Genomic DNA, 20478 nt, shown 5'->3' on the forward strand with positions numbered 1-20478 from the left:
TATATTGAGGTTTCTAAACTATCATCATCTTTTTAAAATTTATAATTTTAAGTTGTTAATTTTTGTAAGTATGTTTATGTTAGTTTGTACTCGTATTTTAATTAGTGTAATTGGCTTTATGGCCGTTCTAATTAAATAATAAATAAATAATAATAATAATAATAATAATGTATGTATGTATGTAATGTAATGTATGTAATGTATGTATGTAATGTTTATGTAGGTTTATTTATTTTTATGTATGTAAGTATATTATAAACTTTTTTGGCTTTTATATGTATCTATTTTGTACACGGGCGTGAGAGTAAATGATATATAATAATAATAATTATAGATATAATTTTTTTGTAAACTAAATAGTTTGCGCGAGAGACACTTCCAAAGTGGCAAAATGTGTGCCCCCCCCCCCCCCTCTGTAACTTCTAAAATAAGAGAATATAATTATTATTATTATGATGTACGCAAACTTCCACCGAAAATTAATTTGAATGAGATCTAGTAAGTAGTTTTTGATTTATCCTGAAAAATGTCGATAAAATACGATTGTAGTACGGAACTCACAGTGCGCGAGTCTGATTCGCTCTTGGCCGGTTTTTTTAAGTGTATCCTGTATTCTAACTCTCTGTAATTTTGTTAAGGATAAAGTTGTTTTAAATTAAATTTAAATTAAAAATATGACAAATTATGACCATGGAAGGCAAGCAGCATATCGGCATAACGATATAATATATGAGAAAAACTACAGAAAAAACAGAACAAAATCATTAAAACCTCAATTACAATTTTTAAAGCTTTATTCTGATATTCATAAAATTCATAATTATGAGAACACAGTTATCACACAAACACAATTGAATAAGGTTAAATCTTATCTGGTAATTATCTAATATTCATTTTTTACTTAGTAAATCTTGAATCTCCAGCAAACTTTTCCCTTTAGTCTCCAAAACGCAAAAAATTGTAAAAACCACAGCACCAAGACATGTAGCGGCAAAAATCCAGAATGCTATATAGCCTATGCTTTCTATGATAGAGCCAAAAATCGTGGTGACCACAAATCCTGCTGCCCATGAAGATGTTAGGGCTACCGCAGAACCTTTGCTTCTTACGTTGGTTGTAAACATTTCGCCGATCAGAGTGTTTGGGATTATGCCCAAGCCTGAAAAATTGAAATTATTTATTAAAATCTTCGAACAAAAATCATTCCAGCGGGCGATGGAGAGCTTGGAGTTTCTCTATGTGTTCAAATCAGAAATGAGGAGATCCGTAGGAGAACTAGATTAACCGACATATTAGCTCATGGGGTTGCGAAGCTGAAGTGGCAATGGGCAGGGTACATAGTTCAAAACCGATAGACGTTGGGGTCCTAATTAGGTGCTAGAATGGTGACCTCGCACCGGAATGCGCAGCGTTGGAAGACCCCCACTAGATGGACAGACATCAAACGAGTCGCAGGGGGCCGCTGGATTCAGGCGGCGCAAGATCGTGGCGTGTGGAAGTCCCACACCACAAGATACCTATGTCCAGCAGTGCACGTCGCCGCCGGGTCACTACTGAGCACGCGTCTACTCACAGAATTAGAAGGGTTTGGCCATAGTCCACCAAGCTGATGAAGTGCGGATTGGCAGACTGCACACACCTTTGAAAACATTATGGAGAACTCTCAGGCATTCAGGTTTCCTGGCCGTTAAAGCAAGTGATATTTTAATTGCTTAGAACACACATACCCAACTCTGCAAAGTTCGAGGTGCATACCCGGGATAGAATCCGAGACCCTATAGAATAGGAGTCCGACACCTAAACTTTACACTAGATTATACACTAGATTATAACATGGGGTTATTCAAGGGGCGGACCAACAAATTCCTAAAAGGCCGGCAACGCATCGGCGGTTCCTCTGGTGCTGCAAATGTTCATGGGCGACGGTAATCACTTAACATCAGGTGACCCGCCTGCTCGTTTGCACGCTAAAAAAAACTAAATATTTTAAACTTACCAGAATCATATCCAATGAAAAACAATATTAGCACGGCGAGTGGAAACCATTTAATCTTATCAATTACTGGATTCCCTACATGATCCAAATAGAAATAAAGACCTAAAAAGAACTGAAACAAATCATTCAAAAAAATTCAAAATTAAAATAATTTATTCAGAACTAGCTGACCCGGCGAACTTCGTACCGCCCGCCTAACAGTCGATTCTTTATTTTTTTATTTTTTTTATACTTACAATTTTTTTTAATTTTTCTCTCTTAATAATACTTACACAAATTAAAAAAAAATTAAAATGTACGAAGTTATATATAAGCTTGTTGTGTTGAGTCTTTGTTATTGCAAAAACATGGTCATCCGAAGCGAGCGGCTGTGAGCGAACGATCTGTGACCCTACCGCGGTTGTTTGACAGCTACAGTGTCACGATCGTAATCATCTCTGATTGGTTAATGCTCGCTCACTATTGGCCACAATGCATTGCTGCTCATTGTTGCAACAAGAATCGCACAAATTCAGCCAATCAGAACAATTGAGATTGTAATAATGATTGATGCAGGTTTTAGACAATCCGCTGGTGTCGATTGTCCGCGCTGCATGCCGCTTGCACGGCTCGAATCAGCTGGTGCATGCGGTCGTTCAAGCTCGGTGTCCAAACTTGCAGGATTTTAAAGTATTGTTTGCTCAAAATATAACACGTTGTAAAAATGATTGCAATCGATTCTGTTACTGATTCTGACCATACTTTCAGGTTTTGCGTTAGTAGGTACACCAAAACTAACGTTGTATACTCACTTAGAAGAATATGCAGATTTTAGAATACTCACCATTGCCAAAGAGCATATACAACTAGAGACGACTAACAAAACTTTTCTTCCACTCCTTTCAACCACAAAAGGACCGATGAAACTTCCAATCATCTGAAAAGCTGCTATAATCAACATAGATATATTCGATTCCATAGTAGAACCAGCTATTTCGAAAATTGTCCCAGCAAAAAACACTACAACCATAACCCCACTGCAATGTTGAAATACGCTTATAGTAAGGACAATAATTAGTGCTTTTCTATTGCCTCTTAGACTAAATAGTTCAATCCAGTCTTTTTTGGCAGTGGTATCTTGGAATTCTTTTTTTGCTACCAATATTTTGTCTATGTCTTCACTTCTACCTAGTTCATTTAGGGTTTTTATAACCGCGGCATCATTACCTGAAACAATATTAAATTAATTTCGTTTATATTGTTTTTCCAGTTGATGTCTTCATCGGCATGGATTTACGTTTTTGAAAATCCCGTGGGAACTCTTTTATTTTCCGGGATGAAAAATAACCTAATATCACTTTACGTCTTTAACAATGGTACTGATTTTGAGCACAACCTAATTTTAGAGTATTCTCATCCTCTTCTTACTAATGTAATATGAAAAGGACATACGCAGTTTGACAGTTTTAAATTTAATTTTTAGATGGTAAAACCCGTGATTTTAGCGCACAGTCGCCAGCCTACTGTTTAAATTTGTAGCGTGCACTAAAATTTAGAGTCTTTAAATGTTCATTTTCTGTCCGTTTTTAGCATTGTTAAAAAGAAAAGGATGCAGATACTTAAAATTTTGTTTAGAGAAAGACAACGGAATCGGTGCCAATATCCATGCAAAAATCACGTTGATCTGTTGCTCTGTTCGGCGTGATTGCAGGAACCAATCATGAGTCCGGTGAAACTCCATTTATATGGTTTAAGTGGGTACTTACCTTCTAAAACATGAAATATAGGAGACTCTGGTATCAAAAGGGAAGTCAGTGTAAAAGCTATGCAGCACGCTAGACCAACATAGTTCGTCCCAGAATATGAAAAAAAATGACTAGCGGTATATAAAATTATGGCACCGATTGTGTGAAATATTCCCAATATTGTTAAAAGGGTGCCTCTGATGTTTGTAGATCTGAGGGAAAACACATAACTACTTCATATAAAATTTAATTCTAATTACGTTATAGAAGAGCAAACTGGTAAGGTGCGAGTCGAATTCAAATGAAATCAAATCAAATGGTTTATTCAAAATTCATACTAATATTATAAATGCGAATGTGTGTCTGTCTGTCTGTCTGTCTGCTCGCTTTTCACGGCCCAACAGTTTAACCGATTTTGATGAAATTTGGTACAGAGTTAGCTTACATCCCGGGGAAGGACACAGGCTACGTTTTATCCAGGGAAATCAAAGAGTTCCCACGGGATTTTCAAAAACCTCAATCCACGTGACGTAGTCGCGGGCATCAGCTAGTAGGTAATAAATTACTGATACTTATGAAAATACTTTTGAAAGTCCGTTGTTGCGTTTGTAAGATGATATACCTAGTGGTGATAATTTTTACTCGAACTTAAAAACTAAAGCTACACGCGCACGAAGGGCTCCGTACCATCGTACTATACAAGATTTTTTTTTGTGATGTAACCATGAATTTGTGGTTAGATCACAAAAATCCAAAAAATGTTATTTCTTGTTTTGTATTTGGTTTTTGGATTTTTCCTTTTACTTGTGCTGTAAGACTGTGCCTTCCATGATTTTAGGCCAACGAGACGAGGCCCAATAGATTTTGATTCCCTTAACGGGTCTTAACGTACGAAGATATCAACATTGCAATCTTTTGTTTTTGTGGAAATAAATAATTATAAAATTAAATTAAATTAGACAGACAGACAGCGAAGTGATCCTATAGGGGTTCCTTTTTCTCGGAAGATACGGACACTTAAAAGCAAAAAATAGCACCATAGGTAGGTACTTACGCCATTTCTCCAATATAAACCAAATTCGTCACTGCAATGATGCCAAGTCCAATACCACACAAAACTCTGGTACATAACAACATCGCCAGATTTGTACTTAACGCCAAAATTAAAAGCGATAGAGAGGTTATAACCCCGCCAAAAAACTGGCATGGCTTCCTCCCTTTGATGTTTGATAACCAACCGGATATGTATGGACCTGAAAATGAAAATGGAAGACACGTAAATGTAAAACCAATATCGACAGTGGAAATTTCAATTGTCGCAAGGGCCATTTTGTCGTAACTAAATTTAATATGTACAGTTATGGTATATAACCGTTGGAAATTTTGATATCTCTTATAATAGAAAAGTTATAAGTTGAAACACCTTGTAGTAAGTGGCAATTATACGAAAATTTTAGGTCATAGGTATCGTAACTCTTTATAAATGTCAGATTTACATCTAGGCTATCACAGTTTTTTATTTACTAAAAAACAAAACAAATATTACCTGGTATACATCCCACATATAATATAGAAGCAACCAAAGAAAGCTGCGTCTCTGTAGGCAGTTCATTAAGTGGTGATTGACCACTATCCCGCAATTTAGGAAGAATCACTCCTGACCATGCCACTGAAAAACCTACCACTAGTTGTCCTAGATACACTGAAAATATAATCACATATTAGTTGTTCGACTCGCACTTGAGCGGTCTTTTTTTCATACAAAATGGTAAAATGTGCTTACACCTTTATAATAATGTCCTTTAACGCTAATGATCATCTGGGATTAAAATCATAACTTTAATCATAAGATTTTAGGTTAGGTTAGGTTAGTTAGGTTTAGGTAGGATTTTAGGTACGCTGTGATGTTAATTTCATTGTTTGTTTTTGCAATGCTAGGTATATAATCACATTTAACCAACCCATAAAAAACCGGTCAGATTTTAAGGTTCCGTACATAATTATGAACATCATATTTTGGGTGCGTGAAATATTTCTTTTCCGAGCTAGAACAACGCAATAAATCGTGAAAGAACAACCCAAAAAAGTTACAGCTTATATTATGGTATGTCGTATGGTTCATAATACATAGTATACCAAAATATCATATTCCTAACTAGTATAGTTTTGAGATAGCCCCCGTCACAAAAATGGTCTAAAAAATTACAACTTTGACTTTCCTTATTTTTTAAGATAAAAATAAAATAAAAAATATGTTTGTTTTCTACACAATTAACTGTGAAAAAACCGGCCAAGTGCGAGTCAGGCTCGCGCAACGAGGGTCAACGGGAAGTACCCTGTAGGTTTCTTGACAGACCCACAGACAGACAGAGAACAAAGTGATCCTATAAGGGTTCCGTTTTTCCTTTTGAGGTACGTAACCCTAAAAAACAACTTGAAAGCGTGAGAAACAATATAAATAACCGTAACGCTGGGCTGTAACTGAGACTTTTTTTAGCCAAACCCTAAAGTAAAGTAGGTACAGATTTTTGCCTGACCTAGGAATCGAACCCAGGACCTTGTGATTACCTAGTAACAAGACCAATACTTACTACATGTTGCTATCAACACTTGCCGCGTTCTTCCATTTATTTGTATTAAATTAGACTTCATATTACTATTTTACAATTCAATAAGTCACATTTAATAATGCACAGTAGTACACAGTATGCCACACAAAACACCGGCACAATTTAACTATCTCGTATGAACATTGTTGGATAAAACACAATTAACGTATATCTAGTGATAATCATTATAACAACAGTAGTCGTAATCCTGTTTATCAGCAAGACCGTCTAACTGTATACTTAAATCTAAGGTTCTTTATGTACTGCATTCGATACGAATCTGAGAATTCACAATCCGACACAACAGTAGGTATTACGTACTACTAAAAAGCGGCCAAGTACGAGTCAGGCTCGCGCACCGAAGGTTCCGTACTACAGTCGTATTTGTTCACCATTTTGCACGATGAATCAAAAACTATTAGGTATGCATAAAAACGAATAAAAATCCGTTTTAGATGTCCCTTTCATAATATGATACCCCACTTGGTATAGTTATCTTACTTTGAAAATTGGAAAACTAATTATTTGTTCATGAACAAATTTTAATTTTTTTGTGATGTAACCACAAATCACGTTTTTAGGGTGTATTCACTTGAGATATATTCGGTATACCTACCTACCTAACAAATTTAAATATTGTAGGTCAACGGGAAGTAACCCTATAAGTTTTTTTGACAGACACGATGGACAGACAGACAGACAACAAAGTGATCCTATAAGGGTTCCTTTTTTCCTTTTGAGGTACGGAACCTTAAAAATAAACCAAGTGTGAGTCTCGCTCTTATAGGGTTCCGTACATAATATTACGAACAACATAATATTTAGGGCGTATGAAATATTTCATTTCCGGGCTAGATATCATAACTAACTGTAAAAGAAAAAACCCTAAAAAACTTCGTTTGTTTTGGTCACAGTTTACAAACTACTTTATGCAATGTTGTTTTCAGCAGTTTAAATACAGTATATAATACATTAAAATTTCATATTCCTAACTAGTTTAGTTTAGTTATAAGATAGACCCCGTCACAAAAATTGGTCAAAAACTTTCAACTTTGACACCCCCCTTTTGTATTTTTTACGATAAAAAAGAATGAAAAATATACCTATTCGTACTTTACTCAATGAGCACTCATCATCATCATGATTCATGATCAACCCATCACCGGCTCACTACAGAGCACGGGTCTCCTCTCAGAGTGAGAAGGGTTTTGGCCATTGTCTACCATACTGGCCATGTGCGGATTGGTAGACTTCACACACCTTTGAGAACGTTATGGAGAACTCTCAGGCATGCAGGTTTCCTCACGATATTTTCCTTCACCGTTAAAGCAAGTGATATTTAATTAACTAAAACGCACATAACTCCGAAAAGTTAGAGGTGCGTGCCTGGGATCGAACCCCCGACCTCCGATTAGGCGGCGGACGTCCTAATCACTAAGCTATCACAGCTTTTTGAGCTCTAGCTAGACCTCTATCACAGCTCTATTCCATAATATGATAGGGATATGTTAGGGTTAGAAAAAAAATGAAGGCTCATTTGCCCTGACAAATAATTTAATTATTGAATTTCAAATTCAATATTCGGTTTTGGGTCAACGTTCTACACCAAAATACCAAAATTTTAGGTTTCAAACTTATTTCGTCTACGAGCTTTACCGTGACATGTGGACAGACAGACAGCAAAGCATTGCTTTGCAATTTGTGCATTGTAAGGTCGACATCTCCTGAGGATGCTCCGGTGTCGGGACGAAACGGCCGTCGATTGTGTTTGGGATTTGTGTGGTGCTGCGTGGTGGTGGTGCGTATTGCTTGCCGAGTGGCTGCTTTTCCTGCATGATTAGCAGTGGGAGGGCGGGTGGTGCTATTCGCATGCTGCATGTTGCATCATACAGATTCGACCTGTTTCAGCCGATTACAGCAAATTAAGCTTTTGGTTCATTGTACTTATATCATGGACTTCCGCAAAGTAACGCCTGCTTCTATACAACATAGACTGAAGTGACATTGGTAAGGCTCCGTTTTGCCCTTTGGGTACGGAGCCCTAACAACCGGTTCAGTGTCGAACAGGTTAAGTGTGTCAATCGTATCGCAATGTCACGCGAAGGTTTTGGTACCATCTCGTTAAAGCTGATCTAACACTATGTACTTTTTTAACCGACTTCCAAAAAGGAGGTGGTTATAAGTAAATACTTACCCCTAAAATATGTTATAGCAAAAAATAATTTGGAAGTCGGGTTTTTGATAATAATGTTTTTTCTTTTTTTTTAATTGGGAAAATCAACAGCTTAAATTAATCTATTATAATCTTTAAATTAAGTAACTACAAGCTAATGGTAGGTTTTCACAAGTACTTAGATAGAAATTAAAACTAAGATGAACACAGTGACAACTATAACTAGATAAGTATAATTACGTTGTGCTAGCAAATAAATTTATTAAACTGTGTGTTGGATTCGGATTGGATGCAGTGTGTTGGCTTTTTAAAGAGCCTGAGGATCAACGCATACCTACAGACGGGGTGGTATTGGGGTAAAAGGGGTAAGTATTCTAACGATATCCCATACGTCCGAATCTGTTCAGTCATATTATACTTAGAAGTTATGGTGGAATAAATAAACTCACATGCATATTACAGTACGCGACAGGTAGAGATGGTGATCGGGGTATGAGGCGGAGGGACCCCCCCCCCTCCCCCGCACACCCATGCGTCACCCGCACCGGATTAGCGCGGGGGCTGTCTGGGTGTGCGGGGCGTCCTCACCTGATTGGTATCTCGACCTATCGCGTACTATACCTACATACATCAGCCTTCTATGTCCGTCCATCCGTCTGTCTATCAGTGGGCTGTAGGTACCTATCTCATAGACTAGAGAGTTGAAATTTTTTAGTGTGTAGGTACCTACCTATTTCTAATGCCGCTATCACAACAAATCCTACTAATATTATAAACTAGCTGATCCCCGCGGCTTCGCCCGCGTAGATTTAGGTTTTTAAAGATCCCGTATAGCCTATGTCACTCAGGAATAATGTAGCTTTCTACTGGTGAAAGAATTTTTAAAATCGGTTCAGTAGTTCTAAAGATTACCCCCTACAAACAAACTTAACGACATTACCTCTTTATATAATACTAGCTGATCCCCGCGGCTTCGCCCGCGTAGATTTAGGTTTTTAAAGATCCCGTATAGCCTATGTCACTCAGGAATAATGTAGCTTTCTACTGGTGAAAGAATTTTTAAAATCGGTTCAGTAGTTCTAAAGATTACCCCCTACAAACAAACTTAACGACATCGGGCCGTGCAGCAGAAATCGTAATATTTTAATTTCGCCATAACTTCAAAACCAAACGTCCAATTTTAATCATTCAAAGACCAAATATTATCTCATTATCTCCATAAACTGTTCTTAGTGATGAAATCATTTATTTTGATAAGGATTAATAGCATGAGTAAAATAAACGCGTTTAAATGTAGTCCAAAAAAAATTCAAGATTTTTAAATAAAAAAATGGTTGCTGTGCCTCACTCGACATAGATGGGTATAGTGTGTCGCGGACTTTTTTGTAGATATTTATAAGATCTACAATTAATTAGAACATTTTATGGTTCTATCTTTTATAGTTTAGGCAGCGTACGCAAAATAAGTAACTTTTCTGGTTGATTTTTTACACCTTGTGTCCGAAAAACCCAAATATCTTACGGAACCCTATTTTTTTCCAAAATAAAATATAGCCTATGTTACTCGTGGATAATGTAACTTTCGAATGGTGAAAGAATTTTTAAAATCGGTCCAGTAGTTTTTGAGCCTATTCAGTACAAACAAACAAACAAAGTTTTCCTCTTTATAATATTAGTGTAGACTAGATGATGCCCGCGACTTCGTCCGCGAAATCCCGTGGGAACTCTTTAATTTTCCGGGACAAAAAGTAGCCTATGTCCTTCCTGAGAGAAAGTGTGGATGTTTGGATTTTTGGATGTTTGTTACTCAATCACGCAAAAACTACTGGACGGATTTGGCTGAAATGTTTAACGAAGATAGATTATACCCTGGATTAACACATATGCTACTTTTTGTCCCGGAAAATCAAACAGTTCCCGCGGGATGTTGAAAAACGTAAATCCACGCGGACGAAGTCGCAGGCATCAGCTAGTACTTAATAAAAATTTCGAAATGGCGACCCATGCTTTCTTAAACAATAGTACTGACTACGGAACTCTACGGGTTTTTTTAAGGTACCGTATAAAATTAAACCAAAACACAGCACAGTAGAAATCGTTAAAACACAACTACTAAGTATATACTATTTATTCAATAGCTCTTGAATCTCTAACAAATTTTTTCCTTTCGTTTCAGGAATGAAGAATAGTGTAAAAATAAATGCGCAAGCGCATACAAATGAAAAGAACATAAACGCAAAATGTCCGCCGACACTTTCCAGCAGCATCCCGAAGACCGTGTTCACGGTGAACCCAAAAACCCATGATATGCTCATGGTGAGGGTAGATCCCTTACTTCTGACGTTCGGTGTGAACATTTCACCGATAATCGTGATTGGGATTATGCCGTAACCTAAAAATAAATAATAAGTAACTCAAATCGATAAATAAATAAATAAAATAAAACGTTTTTATTTCGACCAACAAGGATCATATTGGTGTTAGTAATTACACGAAACTTAAACCTATTTGTTAGTAAAAAATCTATAACTATTTAAATTAGGACAGGATCGATTTGCCAGCACGTGAATCATACAACAGTGATTCAAGTACATAAAGAACAGCAATATGTAACTTTCAAAACAATTAATAGAAAACTGCAATAACTTCCAAATTATGGATTTGACTAGCAGCTTGCTCGAGCAATGCGCAAGACTATAATAATTATTGAATCGAATGCATCTACCACTGGTTCGGAATGCCTTTGCGACCGAGAAGAACCAGCATGGAACCAAGCGGTTGCTATTTTCAAAGTCATGTCATGTAAAAAGTACTTAGAGTCTGTTCACTAACATAGTGTCGCTACACCCGCAGGCGCATTTATTATTTTGCTTTTGTTATGTTATTTTTCACTGTGTTTGTTAAATAAACGTTTTCTATTCTAGGAATAAAATAGAATACCTGCTAGTTTGGGTAGTTTAAAATAAAAACAACTTACCGAAATTATAACTGATGAAGTAAATAATTAAAATCACAAGCGGCAACCACTTGAGTTTATTGATTATAGAGTTTTCTAAATAGTTCAAATAAAAGTATAATCCAAGAGTGAACTGAAAGTAAAAAATCAAATGCTACCTTTTCTGTGGAAAAATCTTTTACTAAAATGAGACCTAATTCTGACTGATAATCCATACTAATATTATAAATGCGAAAGTGTGTCTGTCTGTATGTCTGCTAGCTTTTCACGGCCCATCCGTTCAACCGATTTTGACGAAATTTAGTACAGAGATAGTGTACATCCCAGGGAAGGACATAGGCTATTATATATTTTTATCCCGGAAAATCAAAGAGTTCCCATGGGATTTTTAAAAACCTAAATCCACGCGGACGAAGTCGCGGGCATCATCTAGTAATTAAATAAATTAAAAGTAAATGGTGACATATTTTGTGAAACTTAAAACTAATTAATATTGAAAGAAATATCATATTGCAAGTGATATAAATTGAGGAACGAAAAGATAGTGCTGAATCTATCAAACAATGTGATCCCTAATAAAATGCAAAAGCAAGAAATTTTGGACAAAATAAAGGTCTAGTAATCTCTGAACTCAATTTAATTGTGTCAATGATTGAATCAATGAATAACTACCTACTTGATTTTTGTACACCACAAAAATTTGTACCTACAGAGAAAGAAAAATAAGTATTAATGTACAACGGCTTTAATTAATGTAGGGTAATCCATATTTTAGGTTTACTTACCATGCTCATACAACAACTGGCACAAGATATCATCAAAATCCTTCTCCTTCCCGTCCTTTCAATAAAGAAAGGTGTTATAATACTTCCCACTAATTGAAATCCTACTATAATTATCATAGATATATTCGATTTTATCGATGATCCAGCCATTTCAAAGATGGACGCAGAAAAGTAAACTACAGCTAAAAGACCACTGCAGTTTTGTAATACATTTATTACCACTGCTATGAGAAAAGCTTTTCTGTTACTTCTTATAGTGAATAGCTCTTTCCAATCTTGCCTATTGGTTGTTTCTAAATAGTCTTTTTTGGCTGATTCTAGTTTTAGTACGTCTTCCAATCGACCTAAATCTTGTAAAACTTCTATTGCTTTATCATCATTACCTGCAAATATTTTTTTATTCAAATATTGGATATCTAAGCCCCCTTTCACACGGCAGTCCAGTTTTTTGCAGGATCCCGTTTGATGCAGACGGTAAACGGGATCCTGCAAAAAACTGGAGCGCGGAACCTGGAACTCAAAGGCGTGTGAAGTCTACCAATCCGCACATGGCCAGCGTGGTAGACTATGGCCAAAACCCTTCTCACTCTGAAAGGAGACCGGCAGGGTTGATTACGTATCTCGCGACAGGCTTGCGACAGGCGTAAATCTCGCAATCATTGCTGTCAAACGTCCGGCTAGAGAGAGACAGCAATAGCCACAAACAAAATAAGAAGAAGAAGAAGAGAGACAGCAAATAAACTGTAGCATTGCTACTGCTGTCGCGTTGCTGTCGCTACTGTAACGTTTTACGTAATCACCCCGCCGTGCTCTGTAGTGAGCCGGCTATGGGTTGATCATGTTGATGATTATGATGACTCGTTCACTAGATAGTGTTTCTGTCCAAAAAAAAATGTCTAACGGCCTATTAAAAGTAACTCTACATTAATTTTTACGCTAAATCTAGTTTTACCCAAAAAGTTCTTTCGTTACATATTTTAATTTTGAAGTAATAATATCAAACTTTGATGAAATCTGAAGTTAGAGCGCACTCTGACTTAGCTTAGACTAAAACGAGTCAGAGACCTCTCACATAAATCTGTCTCGTTTTAATTCAATCTTAAGTCTTAGCAAAGTAAAAGTGCGCTCTATATATCTCACCCTTGGACTCCGTAGACGAATGATATCGTAAATGTAATATATCGAACAGGAACCCAAGCTTAGCAAACAAATTAACAAACCTTTGATTATATAAAAAGTAGGAGATTCTGGTAACAAAACTGCACCCAAGGTAAATGCGATTGACAATGCCAAACCAACAGAAGTCGTTAGGAAGTATGACAATAGTGGTCCTATAGAAAACAGTAATATTGAGCCCACCGTCATAAATATACCAGTGGCGGTCAACAGAATACCCCTGATGTTTGTAGATCTATAAACAAAAATTGGATTTAGTAGAGATACAAGAAGATTTCACAAAATTGATTATATCTGTAAATTATAAAGGGAAAAGCTGACTGATCTATTAACGCACAGCTCAAACTACACTACGCAACTAGACATCTGCTAAGAAAGGATTTGTGAAAATTCAACCCCTAAGGGGTTAAAGAATAGGGATTTGAAATTTGTGTAGTTCTCGCGGACGAAGTCTCGAGCTTAAGCTGTAGTTAACCTATAAAAGCTTGGTGCCAATTGGGTATTTGGCTACTTTTGAATTTGATAAATATTATTACTTTATTATAAACTAGGATAAAAATAATGACGTACACTGAAAAAAATATTAAAATCCAACAAATATTTACAAAGTTACAGGCATTTTAATTTATGAGTGGGAGGGTCTTCTATCCCTTTCTCGCAAAACGAAAATTTGTATGAAACTGCACGAAGCTACTATGGCATTAGTAGGTGTGACGTCAAACTGCTGTATTGCTTTCTCTGTCTAATCAGAAATATTTAAATGCTTATAACTTTTTTGATATTTGATCGATTTAATTAGTTTTTTCAGTTTACGTCAATTTTTTTATTCTAGTTTATAATAAAGTAATAAAAAAATTGGAGTCAAATACCCAATTGAGCAACGTAGACCGAACTAATACCAAATGAGCTCGGTGGCTATCATTCAGTGTTAGACACTGAGTTAGCGAATTACCCTACAGTTCATTAGGAAGCCAGCCACGTATAAATAGGAACGACTTACGCAATTTCACCAATGTAAACCACACTCATAACGCCAACTATGCCCCCAGCAAAACCTAATAGCAGTCTCCCACAGTACAGCATTGATAAATTCCTAGCTGCGGCCAATATGGCGGACCCGATGACCGACAGAACACCCCCTGCTATCATACAAGGTTTCCTTCCTATGGCGTTTGATAACCACCCACTGGCATATGGACCTGAAATAAATTTACAATTTACCTAATTAAAATCGAAACTCTAACTGAAATCCTTTATTCAGATTGGGTATTATTTGTATACACTTTCTGATTTGCAAGACAGTGGTGATAAAATTGTATTACGTAAACTTAAAACTAAAACAACGAGGGTTCCAAACGCGCCCAGGTCTGAGAAGAGCCCAAAAAAAACTTAGCCGAATATTCTTTTTTAACCGATTTCCACAAAGGAGGTGGTTCTCAATTCGGTCCGTTTTTTTATGTATGTACACCGATATCTCTTGCTATAATGGTGAAGAATAACATTGTGAGGAAACCTGCATGCCTGAGAGTTCTCCATAATGTTCTCAAAGGTGTGTGAATCTGCCCATCCGCACTTGGCTAGCGTGGCCAAAACCTTTTTCACTCTAAGAATCTAGGAGAGGGAGACCTGTGCTCTGTAGTGAGCCGGCGATGGTTTGATCATGATGAGACCATCATCTTAGAGTCCACCTATCCCATAAGTCATAGTATCATTGCTACCTAAGGAATGTCTCAAAGCTTTATATAGACCCATCGGTAAAACTGTACGTTGTCTGTCAGTTAGTCAGTCAGTGTTAGAGATCTATTTAGTAGGTGGTACCTAGATAAGCAATTATTTATTTTGACAATATGAGAAAACTCATACTTCCATAATTGTGTCTGTCTGTCTGTCTGCCTGCTAGCTTTTCACGGCCTAACAATTAAACCGATTTTGATGAAATTTGGTACAGAGTTAGCTTACGTCCCAGGGACGGATATATGCTACTTTTTATCCCGGAAAATCAAAGAGCTCCCAAAGGATTTTTAAAAAACGGGCATCTCTTAGTTATTAACTAAAAACTATTGCATAGGTACCTGGTATAGATCCTAGCATCGTCATAGTAGCAACCAAAGATAATTCTGTTTCAGTCAATTTGTACGGAACCGGCGATTGGTATGGATTACGTAGCTTAGGCAGGATAGGGCCGGGCCAGGCCCCATAGAATCCGACTGTCATCTGTCCTAGATACACTGAAACACAAGACTCTTTTCTATTAAAAAAATAGTTATATTGTGGCGGTCGCTCCGTAAGGACTAGATCACACTAACTCAGTTTCACACTCATAACGTTAGTAGGTACATAATAATTGAATGCACTCATATACGAAAAAAATCATAAAGCAATCATGCGATATGAACCTAAGACAGAAAGCAACTTGCAACGATCTTACTAGATGGCACCACAGGTATCTTTAATAACTCACTATGAAGCCTGGATCACGGTAACGAAGTGTTAATCCCAGACATTTATATAAATTGGCTTATATCTACAAATTTCCAACCCCTTTTTACCCCTTTACTGGTTGAATTTTCGAAATTCCATTCTTAGCGAATGTCTATGATCCGTCCAGTAGTTTGAGCTGTGCGTTGATAGATCAGTCAGTCAGGCAGGCAGCTTTTCCCTTTATATAATATTATGTATTTAGATAAATTTAAATAACTTACAGATAGATGAAATCAACACTTGTCTTTTAACTCCAGTAATTTGCAAGAGCATAATTGATAATATTTTTTTTATATTTACGTTTACTAACACTGACCTCACATTCATTAATCACATCAAAATTAATCATTCAAAATTACGATGCGAATAAAACAAAGTGAAGAAAAAAATAAAGAAAAGTAGTTGGCATTTGTAACAAAAATAAACACTGTATAGTCCGTACAAAATGACTCCTCACGCGCCATTTTAACTCTATGGGTCAACTGTCATCTCAAAAGAACGGGTTCACCTTTATAATAAGGACTAAAATCGCACTTTGAAATGTTACATGTTTTTTGACACATAAAAATGGCGCGTGAGGAGTTAAACTTTACGCGTTAGGTATATACTGAAAAATTGATAAGCTAGAGATGTGACTCAAGGTTATCCGATATCGATAAAGTAGATAATCGCGCATTTGGACCCGTCTTTGCGAAAAGTCGCGAATATAAAGAAAGAGTAAGTATAATAAATCAATAAATTTTATACTCCTAACTTTGTCTTTAGTTCATGAAAAATTTAAATAACAAAAGTAATTTAAATTTTTCGTGATTCCCATGACCCACAACCTATGTCAGTGTAGATCAGCCCCCCAATTGTGTAAGAATAACCATTTCATGGCTATCGCAATCGTCAAGAAATTCTGCCCTATGATTGGTTGATTCGCTGTTTACATATTTTCACAGCCAATCAAAGGGCAGAATTCTTGACGATTGCGATAGCCATGAAATGGTTATTCTTACACAATTGGGGGGCAGACCCGTATAATACCAGGGGTCGGCCAGTAAATTATTGCAAGTGGGGTCCGAATACTGTTGAAATGTTTTTATCAAGGTCTAGAAAAAAACTCATATTGCATATTCGATTTTATTTTGCCACATTTATGCAATTATACAAATCACAATTGGTAACATTAATACATTATAATATATATCTGTCCCGGCTTTACTCACGTGTTTAGTCGACGTTAGCCACAGTTAGTTACGGGCAGCGGCACGCGCAGCTCGCAGTCACAATTGCGACGCGTGCGCGAACTGGCTCCCTTGAAAAAGGGCCCCGGATATTATATATAATGCAAATCACTCACGATAGTTTAAGCGCTAAAATTAATGCATTAATGTAAAAATTACACTGGACGCGGCCTTGAGCCAGTTTTTTTTGTTTGTTGGTTTATTGGTTTGCTTTATTTTAGAAACTTACATCCACGCGGACGAAGTCGCGAGCATCATGTATTATTTAAATATAAAGAGATTATAGACACAATCTAAAAAGATTAAATAAATCTTATTATCTTATCTTCGCATCACATCAAACAATCGTCTTTGAAAAATACACAGCTTGGATAAATATTATTTTATGTTTCAACTAGCTTATGCGCGCGACTTCGTCCACGTGGACTACACAAATTTCAAACCCCTACTTCACCCCCTTAGGGGTTGAATTTTCAAAAATCCTTTCTTAACGGATGCCTACGTCATAATAGCTATCTGCATGCCAAACAGGCCGATCCGTCCAGTAGTTGAGCTGTGCGTTGATAGATCAGTCACCTTTACCCTTTATATATATATATATAAATATATCTTAAATATATTATATATATATATTTAAGATTCAGTATGACGTAATTTTACTTTATTAACTTAGTAATATGAAAATGATATCGATAAATGAGTGAAAAACTTATAAATATAGGCAGACATAATTTATTACTATAATTTATTACTTGTAATAAATTATCTCTGGTATAGGTAACCGATATAAATAGTGCAAACCATTTCAAAAATTCCATTACGTAAATGATTGCCAATCATATTATCTAAGACTAGCTGACCCGCCCCGGCTTCGCTCGGGTGGAGTTTAGAAAATTGAGGGGGGGATTGAATTAAGTTTTTCTCTCCGTAAGAACCATCCTCGTACTTTAAGGAATATTATAAAAAAATAATTAGCGAAATCGATTCAGCTGTTCTCGAGATTTGCGATTCATTTTTATTCAACACATTCAGCGATTCATTTTTATATATAGAGAGAGAAGATGCAAATCAACCAACTATTGTTTTCCTATAAATTGAAAATACTTTTGAAAGAACGTTTTCTTGCGTAGAAACACTTTACAATATAATATTAGGGAGTAAATAAAACTATTCGTAGTTTTGACATGACAGTTGACACATAAAGTTAAAATGGCGCGTGGGAACTCATGTTGTACGCGTTATAGTATTTTTTACACACACTCTGTGTACACTGTTCTGCAATTCAGATATTTTTTATCTTTTATTTACAAAGTTGCTGTAATCTATGTTAGCATTATCATGCCCTTAAATATACAAAATAGTTTACAGAAATTTTACTTACTTAGTAATTTTAGGTGATATTATGTATTTAAAAACTTGTTTCGAAATTTTCTTCAAGTGTAAGTTTAATAAACTTACTTATATCTATTATTAACTAGCTGCCCCGGCGAACTTCGTACCGCCTAACAGCCGATTCTTTTTCAGGATTTTTTAAATTTTTCTCTCCGTAAGAACCATCCTCGTACTTCAAGGAATATTATCTACACTATATAATAATATTATAAAGAGGAAAACTTTGTTTGTTTGTTTGTTTGTTTGTACTGAATAGGCTCAAAAACTACTGGACCGATTTTAAAAATTCTTTCACCATTCGAAAGCTACATTATCCACGAGTAACATAGGCTATATTTTATTTTGGAAAAAAATAGGGTTCCGTAAGATATTTGGGTTTTTCGGACACAAGGTGTAAAAAATCAACCAGAAAAGTTACTTATTTTGCGTACGCTGCCTAAACTATAAAAGATAGAACCATAAAATGTTCTAATTAATTGTAGATCTTATAAATATCTACAAAAAAGTCCGCGACACACTATACCCATCTATGTCGAGTGAGGCACAGCAACCATTTTTTTATTTAAAAATCTTGAATTTTTTTTGGACTACATTTAAACGCGTTTATTTTACTCATGCTATTAATCCTTATCAAAATAAATAATTTCATCACTAAGAACAGTTTATGGAGATAATATTTGGTCTTTGAATGATTAAAATTGGACGTTTGGTTTTGAAGTTATGGCGAAATTAAAATATTACGATTTCTGCTGCACGGCCCGTTGTCTACACTAATATTATAAAGAGGAAAACTTTGTTTGTTTGTTTGTTTGTTTGTACTGAATAGGCTCAAAAACTACTGGACCGATTTTAAAAATTCTTTCACCATTCGAAAGCTACATTATCCACGAGTAACATAGGCTATATTTTATTTTGGAAAAAAATAGGGTTCCGTAAGATATTTGGGTTTTTCGGACACAAGGTGTAAAAAATCAACCAGAAAAGTTACTTATTTTGCGTACGCTGCCTAAACTATAAAAGATAGAACCATAAAATGTTCTAATTAATTGTAGATCTTATAAATATCTACGAAAAAGTCCGCGACACACTATACCCATCTATGTCGAGTGAGGCACAGCAACCATTTTTTTATTTAAAAATCTTGAATTTTTTTTGGACTACATTTAAACGCGTTTATTTTACTCATGCTATTAATCCTTATCAAAATAAATGATTTCATCACTAAGAACAGTTTATGGAGATAATATTTGGTCTTTGAATGATTAAAATTGGACGTTTGGTTTTGAAGTTATGGCGAAATTAAAATATTACGATTTCTGCTGCACGGCCCGTTGTCTACACTAATATTATAAAGAGGAAAACTTTGTTTGTTTGTTTGTTTGTTTGTACTGAATAGGCTCAAAAACTACTGGACCGATTTTAAAAATTCTTTCACCATTCGAAAGCTACATTATCCACGAGTAACATAGGCTATATTTTATTTTGGAAAAAAATAGGGTTCCGTAAGATATTTGGGTTTTTCGGACACAAGGTGTAAAAAATCAACCAGAAAAGTTACTTATTTTGCGTACGCTGCCTAAACTATAAAAGATAGAACCATAAAATGTTCTAATTAATTGTAGATCTTATAAATATCTACGAAAAAGTCCGCGACACACTATACCCATCTATGTCGAGTGAGGCACAGCAACCATTTTTTTATTTAAAAATCTTGAATTTTTTTTGGACTACATTTAAACGCGTTTATTTTACTCATGCTATTAATCCTTATCAAAATAAATGATTTCATCACTAAGAACAGTTTATGGAGATAATATTTGGTCTTTGAATGATTAAAATTGGACGTTTGGTTTTGAAGTTATGGCGAAATTAAAATATTACGATTTCTGCTGCACGGCCCGTTGTCTACACTAATATTATAAAGAGGAAAACTTTGTTTGTTTGTTTGTTTGTTTGT

The 20478-nt window shown here is 35.8% G+C and overlaps 2 protein-coding genes across 2 annotated transcripts in view; both read right to left on the bottom strand.

Moving 5' to 3' along the window:
* Positions 1 to 804: 804 nt before the first annotated feature.
* Positions 805 to 6478, bottom strand: LOC117993393 (facilitated trehalose transporter Tret1-like). Its single transcript, XM_034981186.2, has 7 exons — positions 6312 to 6478; positions 5267 to 5422; positions 4775 to 4973; positions 3742 to 3932; positions 2820 to 3202; positions 1997 to 2108; positions 805 to 1159 (listed from the first exon to the last, which is right to left on the bottom strand). The coding sequence occupies exons 1-7, from the start codon at positions 6370 to 6372 to the stop codon at positions 891 to 893; spliced, it is 1371 nt and encodes a 456-aa protein (XP_034837077.1). The 5' UTR covers positions 6373 to 6478; the 3' UTR covers positions 805 to 890.
* Positions 6479 to 10625: 4147 nt separating this feature from the next.
* Positions 10626 to 20478, bottom strand: part of LOC117993395 (uncharacterized) — a 60576-nt gene continuing 50723 nt past the window's right edge. The window contains exons 17-22 of the mRNA XM_069507022.1: positions 15492 to 15647; positions 14420 to 14618; positions 13464 to 13654; positions 12244 to 12626; positions 11480 to 11591; positions 10626 to 10894 (exon numbers count right to left, since the gene is read on the bottom strand). Coding sequence (XP_069363123.1) covers positions 10626 to 10894; positions 11480 to 11591; positions 12244 to 12626; positions 13464 to 13654; positions 14420 to 14618; positions 15492 to 15647 — 1310 coding nt within the window. The remainder of the gene's footprint in view (positions 10895 to 11479; positions 11592 to 12243; positions 12627 to 13463; positions 13655 to 14419; positions 14619 to 15491; positions 15648 to 20478) is intronic.

Source organism: Maniola hyperantus, chromosome 24 (assembly GCF_902806685.2).
Source record: "Maniola hyperantus chromosome 24, iAphHyp1.2, whole genome shotgun sequence".
Classification (NCBI taxonomy): domain Eukaryota; kingdom Metazoa; phylum Arthropoda; class Insecta; order Lepidoptera; family Nymphalidae; genus Maniola; species Maniola hyperantus.